Here is a 12,175-nt window from a genome sequence, read left to right on the forward strand (position 1 = left end):
GACCAGTGCCAAGAGGATGAGAACTTGCCACCAACGTGCGACTGAGCGAGAGGCAAATGGCCGAGGGCTCTTGGACTGTGACATGGTGGCTTGGCAGGGGAAAATCAGTTTTAGGCAAATTAAAAGTACTGCAAATATTTCAGTGACCTACTTGTCACGTCTCTGCTTCACTTCAGCCCTATCCGCAACAGAGCAGGATCCCTGATGGTCCTGTCCTGGTGACTCCGAAGACCCTCTGATGATCCCCAAACCCCTGATCATCATACACATTTAAAGCAGGCTCAGGCTAAACTCCATGGCAGCAGATTTTCCTGCTGTTCCCCAGAGCCTCGGAGCATCTTTGCACCCAGCTGTGAAAAGGAAATGGATCTGGCCCTGGTGGCCTTAAAGGCATTTTTGGTAGGCTGTGAAGTTTTTGTTTCATTTTGGGTTTGGTTGATTTTACATTCAGAAAACCTGGATGCTGAAACTAGGAGAGTTGTGACAAGCCCCTCAGTGATAAATGGATTCAAGTTTCCTTCAAATCAGTAACAGTTCACTACTTAGATACATTTACTTCTTGCTCATAAAAAGCCCCAAATCCTGATGCAAATGACAATTCACTCTTCTGAGACCCTCAACAGGTTCTCCACTGACACCCCCATGCAAGGGAAGCCTAACACTCCTGCTGCCTCTTGGGAAAAAAAAAGTGGAAAATAAACCACCTCAACAATAATTCAGCAGAAAATGTCACAAATCAGAAAAACAGTTCACAACACCAACCCACTTTGACCTCGTCATTTGCCTTCAAAGTGCTGGAAGTCGTCACAGGCCAGAGGGTGAGGCTGATGCCAGAGGTTCAAGGAGATGCAGCATGAGGGCACGGGGCACTCAATAGCCTGGGTTTACAGCGAGCCTTTGTGTTTTCTCTGATGTTGGGTTCATATCCTCTGGCATTGCCCTTCTGCAGCATGGGAACGGCTGGCAAGGAGAGCTTTCAAAGCCCTGCAGACACAGGAGCAAGGTCAGTGTGAAACCAGACACAGTTTCACCGGGACATCTGCTCAATGCAGCCAGAGGAGCTTGCTTGGAGCAAGACCCCAATGTCCCCGAGCCCGAGCTGGGACTGCAGCGTGGCTTGGACTGTGCCCAGTGACTGCACCAGTTACAGGGGAAGCTGTTAACAGGGGCAGCAGAAAGTCACTGCTCCTCCTTGCTGCAGATGGCGTTTGTGTTTAACAACCTCGCCTCCGAGCAATCTGGGCTCCATCCCTCTGCAAAGTCCTTTCCACCCGGGAAGATTTCCACATTCCCAAGTTACAGAGTCCTCATGTCACAGCCTGCAGCTCCCAGCTCCAGCCTAGCAAACCTTGCCAATAGAACCCTCCTGTCTCACGTGAGCCCCTCAGAAAACAACCGCAGGGAAATCAGGCAGCAAAAATTGTTTGGGTATCTGCAAGAGAGGACTAACAGCTGGGCAAGCTGGTGCCTGACAGTTCTCTGATGACTGTCCTTCTCCTGCTGCCCGGAGCTGAGCTGTGCGAGCAGCAGCTTCACGGGAGCATGGGGGCCAAGAGCAACAAGATTAGAAACAGGAGCTCTGGGCGCTGCTCCCCGCAGAGGTTGTACCTTGACCCAGAGGACCTGAAAGTGCAAATACATAGTGTTGCTTGAAAAAGCCTGGAAAAAAAGAGTTTGGATATTTTAGCCACGTATCTCTCCCTTTGCCAGGGGCAGCTGTGTTAACGTGCTTTATTAAAGCACACAGTTGTGCTTGGTGCTCAGACTTACAGTTAAGAAGTGTATCCCTGGAGCAGAGGAGCTGGAGTTAGCAGCTGCAACGGACTCCCTGGCAGTGGGCAACGTGCTCGTTCACCTCTTTGCTTCCAAGATTATTTTCTACCGTGCAACTTGTTGATGTCTAATTGCCCTGCGAGGCACTCGCTGTCCCTGGGAGCACTGCAACCTCCTGCCAACTGGTAAGAGACGGATGAGCTGTAGGTGACACGCTAGCAAGCAACGTGTAGCAAGGAGCAATAGCAAAGGAGCCTCAGGGTGATGTGCACAGTTTTGGGCACATTTTTGGACACCCCTTCCTGTAGACACGTCCAAGGGAATTGTCTGTGGCCTGAGGCAGAGTTTGAGATTTGCTTTTTCTTCCTCTATAAAAACCAAATCCGTCAAAAACAAAATGGAGTTTTGAAAGGTCTAAAGCTCTCTGCACAGTTAGTTCCAAAGCATGAAGTATTTCAGGCTGTGGAAAAGCTGCCAGGCAACTGTTTAAAGGCACAGGACATTCTGTGTTAAAATCATTCTGCCTAGACCTTCTCCACCCAACCTGCCCACACCTCACTGTGTACAGCAACATGCCAAACAAAACCCGAATTTCTGATACGTGGCAAGACCTGAAAATGTTTGGGGGTTTTTTGCCTCAAATGAAGGGAAAGGACATCTGTGGGTTGCTGTGGGAGAGAGTAGTCAAACTACCTGCACCCTTTATGTACATACTTTTTGGATTTTTCTCCCCTGGTTGTCCAAGTTGGCCCACAGAATTTCCCCCAAAGCTACTTCGTGGGTTACCATCTACTACCAACTAGTAGTAGTGAGGATGAGTAGGTTAGACAGGCTAATCCCAGGACATGCAACACCACCCTTGTGCCTTCCTTGTCTTGAAGGTCACTGTGGGTTTGTTCACACTGGAGAAGGCAAAGCTGGGTTGGAAATCCCACAGTGGAGCTCAGCAAAAGGCTGTTCCTCCCCAGCATGGCAGATGTCCCTTAAGAGTCATCCAGTGGGGCAACTGCCACTGGTCTCAACACAAAACAACAGAAAATAAGAGGATGCCAAGCCTCTGAATGGGGAAAGAGGCTCATAAATCTGCCCTGAGGGCAATTATAGAAAACAGACCACATTTCTTTTTGAAACACAGTTTTCAGCCCACTCCTGTGGGCTCTGCAGCAGCCTCACGCCAGCTGGCCCAGAGTGGGCCAAGAAGGACAGAGAGATGCTCAGCTCGTGCTGCAGCCTTGCTCGAAGGAGGCTGTCAGTGTTTTTCTGTCTGTCAGCCCCGATTTTCACAAGACATGCAGGAGCTGACAGGCATGGTTATTCTTGCTGTCCTCTCCAGATCAAGAAGCTCAATAGCTACACAGTGGGGCTGGAAGACAGAGGGACAAGCAGCAAGTAGACCTCCCAAACCTTGGTTTCTTGGGCAAAATCCTAATGTATTTTCTTTACTAAGACTCCCGAAGTTGGCCCCACAGGCATTAGTAACAGGACCATTGCCAGTGATGCCTGACAGGGCTTTGAGGGCACTAACTGGCCTTTAACAGCCTTGATAAGCCTCATCTAGGGGCTTCCACCAACCTGCATGGATCATATTTAAGCTCTTCTCGGGGCCTTCACTTCATGTCTGAGTTTTGGTGTAGGGGTGCTGGTCTCCAGCCTAGCCCCAGATGTGCTTCTACCTGGCCAATGATACTGCTGGTCTGGTCTTCAGCTTATGGACTGATGTCCTGGTCCTTGACACTGTGTCATCACTATGGGCCTGATAGTTATTTTGTACTGAACCAATGAGTTCAGAATCTTCAGGGTTTTTTTTGAGAGAAGTTTACAATGGAGAGTATGTTAGCCTCATGATTATCATCAAAAGATGCAGAGGCCATATTTTCAACAATAAAAATGTATTGGTGAATTGTGAAGTTGCTATAGGGTGTTTCATGAGAAAATGAGATAAGAACAGGTATACCCCCAAGAGACCAGTTTGGATCTCTAGAACTGTAGTATTTGCTCCACTCCAGTTTACATGTAAGTAAATCCTTTCTGAACTAAAAACACTAATACCTGTTATACCAATGGCTCTGAACTCCCATCTGTCTCTGTGGAAGAGCTGGTGGTGCATGTTCTGATACCTGGCTATAGTAACACTACACACATCTGGGTGTCTCAATGTGTTATAATCCTCTTGTTTTAGCACAGGTTCACTGTGAAATCTGAGAGCAGATGAAAAGGAGACAATTCCTGGAGAGATGATGACTTTCAATGTTCAGTTGCATTGGGAAGCGGTCTGCTAGAGAGGTACAGCACCAGCACTCACTTTGGCAGAAATTTGAGGTTTGGGAAGTTTTTTTTACTAGCTGCATAATGGTTTCTTGGAGCGGAGAAGCTGTGGCTTGAGTCTGAGAATTCCACTTCTCCAAGGGAGATCTAGCTCAAGACTGACAAGTTAGAGGCACTTCGGCATTAAGTTCAGGATGGAACCCCCATATGTCAGATTTCAGCTGGGGAAGGGTTTTGAGTTTAGCTCCTTAAAGGTGTAGCTGCAGACAAGGGTTCCCGAGCTGCTCTCAACAGACATCCAGAGAGGGTTGCCTCTACATATTGGACAGAGTGATAGAGTTGAAGTAGCTCAGCAAGTCCTCCATGGTGAAGTCCATGGCAATCCCTGACCCCGTGTAACAGCGCTGGATCAGATCCTCAAACTCCTGGTACTGACGTATGAACTCCTGCTCCATAGCATGCCACACCACCTGGGGAAAAACAGACCGTCAGCTCCCTTCATCAGCCTGTGACATCTATACATACTTTGCAGTCCTGAACCCTGCAAAACCTCATAGTATTACACCCAGATCACACTCCAATTACCGGTAAAAGCTTTTCCTCTGGGGAGAGATACTTGTGGATTTTCCTGTAGAGGTTTTCAAGGGCTCTTTTTACTTCCTTGCCTGGGTATTTTTCAATGACCTTCCTCAGCTCTTGCTTGCTGTAGGCCAGCTGAAAGCTGACCTCTTCTTCTTTCACCCCTTGAGCCACACGGGCTTTCACCCCTTCAAAGAAGTGCTGAAAAGGCAAGGAGACATTCACTGATGAGCTGCCCTATGGTGGACTCCTGTGTCAGGGATGAAACCCAGCCACTTTCCTCAGTTCCCTTCTCGTGTCTAATTAAGTGGAAATGAAGTATAGGAGGTTGTTTATCCTCCAGGAAAGTAGGGCATGGGGATTTTCGTCAGTTTTCTTCCCTCCCCGCTTGACAAGCAGCATCTCTAAGGATTGCAGTACCATGGAGCAATGGGACTACTGGAAAAAATCTCTTGCATTCCTTGGTGCTTCATACAGCTTTGCTCACTACAGAGGATTTGGAGCCAGAGGTGGGATGGAGGGATCCAAGAATCTGCAGAACTGTAAAGCAAAACTCGTTTTTTTCTCACTTCTTCCGGGATATTGAATGAAAGCAGAAGAGGATGGTTTGTAGGGAGGGGTTTCAAAAGGAGCACATGTTGACACCAGGCATGGCTGTTGCTTGAGAGCCCAGGGTTATGCCAGCCCCAAGGAATACAGACCTCAGGGACCTTTCAGAAAAGTACCAAGAGCAGTGTAGCTCAGCAAAAAGCTCAATGCTGACAAATACTTTTTTCGACATGAGTTTTTCAAATGCAGAATTTGTCAGGCTGGAAGGGACCTCAGGAGGTCTCTAGTTCAACCTCCTGCTGAAAGCAGGTTCAAACCGATTTCAAGCGAGGGTACTTGGGGCATTCTCAAGGTAGGTCTTGAAAACCTTCAAGGACAGAGACTGTGCAGCCTCTCTGGACAGACCGTTTAAATGCTTTATTAACCTTACAGTAATTTTTTCCTTCTATCCAGCTGGAATATTCCTTTTTACTTTTCAGACTGTTATCTTTTATCATCCTCCTGTGCATCTCAGTAACCTTCTAGGGAAGGTGACTACTAGGTACCCCTGAAATTGTTTCTTTTCCAGGTTGACCACGTCCGGCTTCTTCAGCCTTTCCTCACCACCTTGGTGGCCCTCCACTGGCCTTGCTCCAGTTTAGCAACACCTCTTGTCACCAGTGGATGTGACATACATCTCCACCTATCTCTTCCACAGCTGGACATGGCATTCCACATCTGGTCTAATGAAGGCTGAAAACAGGGAATGATCACTTCCTTCAGCCTGCAGTCTACCATCCTGCTCATACAGTCCAGTAATCTTTTTGCTGTCTTGTGTATTTCCACTGCAATTTTGCTGTGGAGAAATACCCTAAATCCTGAGCATTTTCAGAAGGAAAGAGGTTCCTAAATGTATAAGTTGTTTTCAGAAACAGAAATGGGCTCCTACATTACTTAGGCCCCTTGGCAACCTCTCTTGATGTTAGTGAAATTTGCTCAGATCTGAAGAGCTATGTGGTCTGCTAGAGAAGGCCATATCAGGATTCTGGAAATCCCTGAGCAGAATGCAATCCAAGTACCCTCATAGGTTACTTGCTTTGCTTTGTTGTGAGCAAAGAAATTATACTTTCCCTCACAGAGGAAGTATTTGAAGCCACTAACACAGCTGATCTTCCAGTCAAACCTACAAGATGTTTGACAGCAAAGACTGGAAACAAATTGAAAGTAACAGGCCCTATAAATAATTCAATCTCATCTCAGTCTGTGAGACATTTTAGGCCAGTGAGAAGAGAGAAGGAGCAGAGTGAGGAGAGGTCTCGGGAGCGGCCACCGTCTCTGGGAGATGGGGGATGCCAGTTTGAGGTAGCAAAGCCAGATGCTCTTAGCTCAGTTAACAAAGCAGCCGCTTGGGAAAAGCGAAGCTGAGTTAGACTTATTAGTCCAGGCAGCCATGCAAAAAGAAACCAGCATCTACCAGACCCAGGCACGCAATGCAGAGCAGGGTCTGAACAGGTCCTCACGCCACTGCAGGGAGTTGCAGAACTGGTACCAGGAGCTGGTGCTGCTGAGCCCAGTTCTTGCTGGGGCTGTGCTGCATGTGGTCAGAGAAGGTGTGAGAACATTGTGGGTGTGACGACACACTAACATAATCCCAGACTGGATTGGGGTGGGGGTGGTTGTGATTTGAACACCAGCTAATTCATAATTTCGGGAAGTGTTGTTGGCCTTTGAGACCCAGGTGAGGGTCAGTTTAACCTGTACTCACGTTGAGCTTCTCCAGTGGCTGGCCCAGGTACTTGATGACATATTTCTCCATGTGCTCACTATACCTTTGCTTGGCTTCTATCTTCTTGGCCTCCAAGCAGTGGATCTCCTTTTGGCATAGGAAGCAGTGAATATGGTAGAAATTTTCCATCATGACCATATCTGTGTTCACCTTCAGGTTTGCTGAGGACAGACTATTGACTTAAAAGAAAGGAACAAATCAGGTATGGAGAGAAGACCTTGCAGGCTGAGTCAGGAGGGACATGAGATACAGTTTGGTCACCAGTTGAGAGTTTAACCAAGAGCTCAGATGAGCATCATCACCAGTTGTTGCGCTCTTCAACCACCTTTCCTTGCAGAGCTTTGGGATCATGACATTTAATAACTGTTTACCCAAAGGGGTGCAGAGACATCCATGTTCAGACCTGTTTCTGAGCTGGGTGCCAGAGCAGCATGTCTGTATGGCACACGCTCAGCCTGCCGAGCAGGGCCATGGGTCACCACGCTGCCAGCCACTTGCCAGTTGGTCTGAGAGGGCAAGAGCTTGACTAGCTCATTGTGCGTGCACAACAGAGAGGCCCCTTCTTGCTCACGATGGTAAACATGTCATTAGGCTGTCCTATTTGAACCATCTGACTTCTTCCAGTACCAGAGGGAGTAACTATCTGCAACACAAATACTGATCCCTGTTCATTAGCTTGATTTGCTATCTCACCTGCTTTGCTGTAAACACTGCTGGAGCCTGGAAGGGGCTGTCTTCATGCATTTAAGAGCTGCTATTCAGTGGGTCACTCCAGGCCCATCTGCAGGTGGGAGCTGCCTCTCTACACCACCTCATGATCTGTGGTTTGAGGGCTTGGAGTTGTTCCTTCTGCAGCCCCTCATGTCCTCTCCAGGCTGGGAATCAGGGTATCTCCACTGACACAGCGCTGTAGGCACCAGCTGGGACAACACAAGGATCTACTGAACACTATAATACCTGCCTTGCTCTCCCAACCCCTCTCTCCCTACCAATGTACCTTGGTGCTTTGGGGGAAAGTTGCTCTTTGGCTGCTACTGCTCCCAAGACCTCTGAGCTTGGGAGTCTGATTTGTAGTGAGGAGCTACTCCCTCCATAGTGGAAAAGGACAGATTGACGTTAGATTCAAAGCCAAGCACATGTCTCAGCCATGTCACAACCAGGGCCATGCTGGTGTGGCAGACACCATGCACCTGGCATGCCAGGCTCTCCAAATTTGTCTGAGAGTCCCAGGCTCAGCGAAGGCAGTTTCAGCCCCAGGCAGTGCCCAGGGGGCAGGTAACCTCCACGTCCCCTCTCTGGTGGGTCAGCTGATTGACAGTAACTCCTGAAGCTGCAGCTGTACCTTTGCCTGAGTGATGCATCCAGCTGCCAGCCTTTGTACTCACTGCTGCTGAAGACGCTGCTGGCCAGCCTGAGATGTGCTTTGTCCAGCTCTCCTCTCCGCCGAACTGTCCTGAACACCTCCTCCGAGAAGTTCACAAACTCCTCAAAGTGGATCACGGCGGGCAGGATCCCGCTCTTCATCTTGCTGGGCACCTTTGCGTCCTCAATCTCTTTGCACAAGGTCCCCTGGCAACAACACAAAAGAGATGGCACTCTCAAATCTGACATGACTCCTGTCTCATTTTACAGTGGACTAAGGCACAGCCCAGAAAACAAGCAAAGTAATCAGTTGTGTGTACCACTTTCTCCATTTACAGTGTCTTCCATGGGAAGATATGTGAGTTTCTTTGAGGCTGGATATGAAGCTGTGCTTGATGCTCTCCTGGAGCTGGTGTACCTGGTCTCTCAGGCTATGTGGTTCTTTGCTGCAATTTCCCCACACAGGCACTTGCAGCTCCTGGAGCAGGGGTGTGCACCACTGCCACTTCTTGCACTTCTCATGCTGGTTTATGAGCAGATTTGCTGCTTCAGGTCTTGGCACAAACACAGTTATTGTCAACATGGAGCTCCCCTTGACCTCAGTGGGCACAGGACCAGGTTTTTTGATCAATTCTGATGGGCTCTTGACCACACTCCTCTCCTTGCTGCTTGGTCCTGGAGCATGTCCTGCTGTGACAGCAGGAGAACAGGAGAGCTTGGCTCCAGCCATCTGACAAGGTGCCATGACACCCACAACCTCCTAGTACTCTATATGGGGCAAAAACCTTTTGTTTGATCATCCTGGTAAGAGGAGACACGGGTGGCACTTAGCTTTATTGTGCCCCACCTCCCTCACATAGACAGAATCATTGATGTAATGAGGGTCTAGTCTTCCCAAAACCAAAGAGCCAGATCCCTGCCTGAATATAAACTTTTACTGCCTTCAATGAAGATCATGTTAGAAGTCTAGAAGATTCTGGAGGAGGTCAAAGATCACTCAGGTTTACTTGTGCTTACTCTTGCTGACACTCACAATGCATTTGTTGAAGCTGCTCTTGGCCAGAAGCAGCATGTTGCCCAGGACAGTGTTGAGGAAGGATGAGGGGAGAGCTGAGGAAGAGCCCCACATCTCGAAGATGGAATCATTCAAGGCAACCAGGACCTGCAAGCAGCTGAATGGGTGGACCTTATTGCAGACATCTAGGAATCCTCTCAGCTCTGGTTCCAGGCAACTAAATATCTCACTCAGTAGACGGGTCGTAGGTTCTTCTAGTCTTGGGGAAAAAAAAAAAAAAGAAGCAAGCAATTAAATGGAGAAGGGCGCTGGCCCTGTGGCTGCGGAGGCAAGGGCAAAGCTAAAGAAATAACCAAAGCCTTCTGTATCGCAGTGGAATCTGTTCATACTTGCTTTGTCCTTCAAATCTTCACCATCTCAGCTTGAGGAAAGATATTGAAATGTCCTGTTTTGCCAGCCAAATGAAAAATTTCAGTGTTTTTACGCTGACATTTTTTATAAGATTATTGTTTCATAGTGTATCTTTATTACATTGCTAACAAGGAAATAAAACTGATCAAAGCATAGGCTTTTCCGTGAAACGTAAACCTCACCTTCTGACCCACCCTGAAGCAGAACCACTGTGCTGGGGAGAGACAGAACCAGCAGGCTCTGCTCAGCCTCTCTGCACACCCAGCTACAATGCCTCCTGGTTTTTTGTGATCCAGGTTGCAAACCTGAGATCGCTGAGTTGACGCCAGGGTGGCCAAGAGTGGAAAAAAAATTCCATCTATCAGTTCCTCAGGCAGTTCCTGTAGGGTGAAAGGCTGAGGGAGCTGGGGCTCTTGAGCTTGGAGAAGAGGAGACTGAGGGGTGACCTTATCAATGTTTATAAATATATAAAGGGTGGGTGTCACGAGGATGGAGCCAGGCTCTTCTCGGTGACAACCAACAGTAAGACAAGGGGTAATGGGTTCAAGCTGGAACACAAGAGGTTCCACTTGAATACGAGAAGAAACTTCTTCCCGGTGAGGGTGCCAGAGCCTGGCCCAGGCTGCCCAGGGAGGTTGTGGAATCTCCTTCTCTGCAGACATTCCAACCCGCCTGGACACCTTCCTGTGTAACCTCATCTGGGTGTTCCTGCTCCGGCGGGGGGATTGGGCTGGGTGAGCTTTCGAGGTCCCTTCCAACCCCTGACATTCTGTGATTCTGTGACTCTCCAGACCATGCCCTGCTCAGAGCAGCCAGCTGTATCTCACCCCCCACGTACTGGCTCCGAGGCTTGGCGCAAGGAGGGTCCTCTGGAGATGCCATGCTCTCTCCTTCCTTAGAGGCAGATGCCTGAAAGAGAGAATGGGATGGAAATTATTTGTCTGCCCTCCCTCAGAGAGGAAAACTTGAGATCTGGGTTTCATTTCTGCTGCCTCGTATTGGAGTCCTGTGTTTAATGCTTAGAGATCCTGTGATTTTGTTGGAGCTATCAGTTAAGTTCAATTCAATTCTCTATCATCATGTCTTAAGCTTCCCTGCTACCAACACCACTGACAGTTGCTAGAGGACAAGAGCCCAGGACACCTCAGGTATCTGATCGAGGTGAGCAGCCACCCCGCCGTGTCTGCTGAGGCTCGTATCAAGCTGGAGGGACGACTTGCTAATGGGACTGGAGTGGACATAGTCCTCACACTTACCTCCAGCACCTGCAGGTCTGCAGCATCCTGGCTTAGCTGGAAGAATTTCTCAATGAACTGCTGCTCTGCGGTGCAAAGGGGTTGCAGCTCTCTCAGCACCTGTTCTAACATCTGCTTAGAAACCATCAGGCATGTTAGAAACCCCTTCCAGCACACATTGGGGACAGCAGAGTAGATGTCCGTGTCCACCTGAAGTGACATCTAAGCCAGGTCAGCAGTACAGAACATCTCTGCTTCTGCCCCAGGTACACAGCATAGAGCACAGGTGTCAAACACCGGGCCCGCGGGCCGGATCCGACCCCTCTTTGTTTTATCTGGCCTGGCACTTTGTTTCCACCCAGCGTCAGTGCCGAACTCCCCGTCCCCAGGCTCCTGCCCACGCTGGTCACTGTGCAGCGTGTGTGACGTGTATGGTGCTGCAGGAGCAGGACAACGGTGTCTGAATGAGTTTGACACCCCTGCACTGCAGGATCGTCATTGCAATAACATTATGGTTAGAGAAAACACCTTTTGGGATTTCTCTGTGCACAGAACAAATGGGCTTTGCAGAAGAGGGCACAGCACAGTTTTTAAAATAACGTTGTTCTCTTTGTTTGTTTTTCTCTGAGGTATTTATAATTTTACCAGCTGTATATTGCATTATTACATGATGCCAGAGTGTCCCTCTTCTGCTTGTGCTAACAGGAGTATTTCAAGTTGCTCAAGTGAAGTGTGGAGGAGTAGTATGCTGTAATTTCTATGGCATTTCTGATTAGAAGTTGTGTTCATTTGTAGCAGTTTGGAGGATGAGGAGAGAAGTATCAAAAAAGCTAAAGGCTGCAAAAGAGCATCTGAATGTTTTATTCCTTTTTAGTTAATATGTAATTGCAATTATTGAGTGGAAACTATTGAGTTTCCACTAGTGTTATTGAAAATGGTGAAACTAGTGCTATTGAGTTGCCACGGAGTGCAAAGAAGCCACACACCATTTCTGATTCTATTCTGAAAGCCTTTTCCTTTCCTGTTGCTCTCAAAACCAGTTTCACATTTAGTACCTAATTACGTATATCTGCTTTTGTTAATTAAAACCAAATCTAGCATTCAAAAATGCAAGACTTAAATCTATTTGATTTAGTTTATATCGACCTTTTAAAACAGAACCGGATAAATGTAATTTTAGGACTGTATAAATAGTCCCGGAATCACATTCGGCTCTTTGAA

The 12,175-nt window shown here is 48.1% G+C and overlaps 1 protein-coding gene across 1 annotated transcript in view; it reads right to left on the reverse strand.

Annotated features, from left to right (window-relative positions):
* Nucleotides 1-4,352: 4,352 nt before the first annotated feature.
* Nucleotides 4,353-12,175, reverse strand: part of LOC135993485 (exocyst complex component 1-like) — a 31,932-nt gene continuing 24,109 nt past the window's right edge. The window contains exons 11-17 of the mRNA XM_065643395.1: nucleotides 10,976-11,086; nucleotides 10,558-10,628; nucleotides 9,327-9,567; nucleotides 8,317-8,500; nucleotides 6,911-7,110; nucleotides 4,624-4,818; nucleotides 4,353-4,508 (exon numbers count right to left, since the gene is read on the reverse strand). Of these exons, the coding sequence (XP_065499467.1) occupies nucleotides 4,353-4,508; nucleotides 4,624-4,818; nucleotides 6,911-7,110; nucleotides 8,317-8,500; nucleotides 9,327-9,567; nucleotides 10,558-10,628; nucleotides 10,976-11,086 (1,158 nt within the window). The remainder of the gene's footprint in view (nucleotides 4,509-4,623; nucleotides 4,819-6,910; nucleotides 7,111-8,316; nucleotides 8,501-9,326; nucleotides 9,568-10,557; nucleotides 10,629-10,975; nucleotides 11,087-12,175) is intronic.

This window comes from Caloenas nicobarica, chromosome 12 (assembly GCF_036013445.1).
Source record: "Caloenas nicobarica isolate bCalNic1 chromosome 12, bCalNic1.hap1, whole genome shotgun sequence".
Classification (NCBI taxonomy): Eukaryota; Metazoa; Chordata; class Aves; order Columbiformes; family Columbidae; genus Caloenas; species Caloenas nicobarica.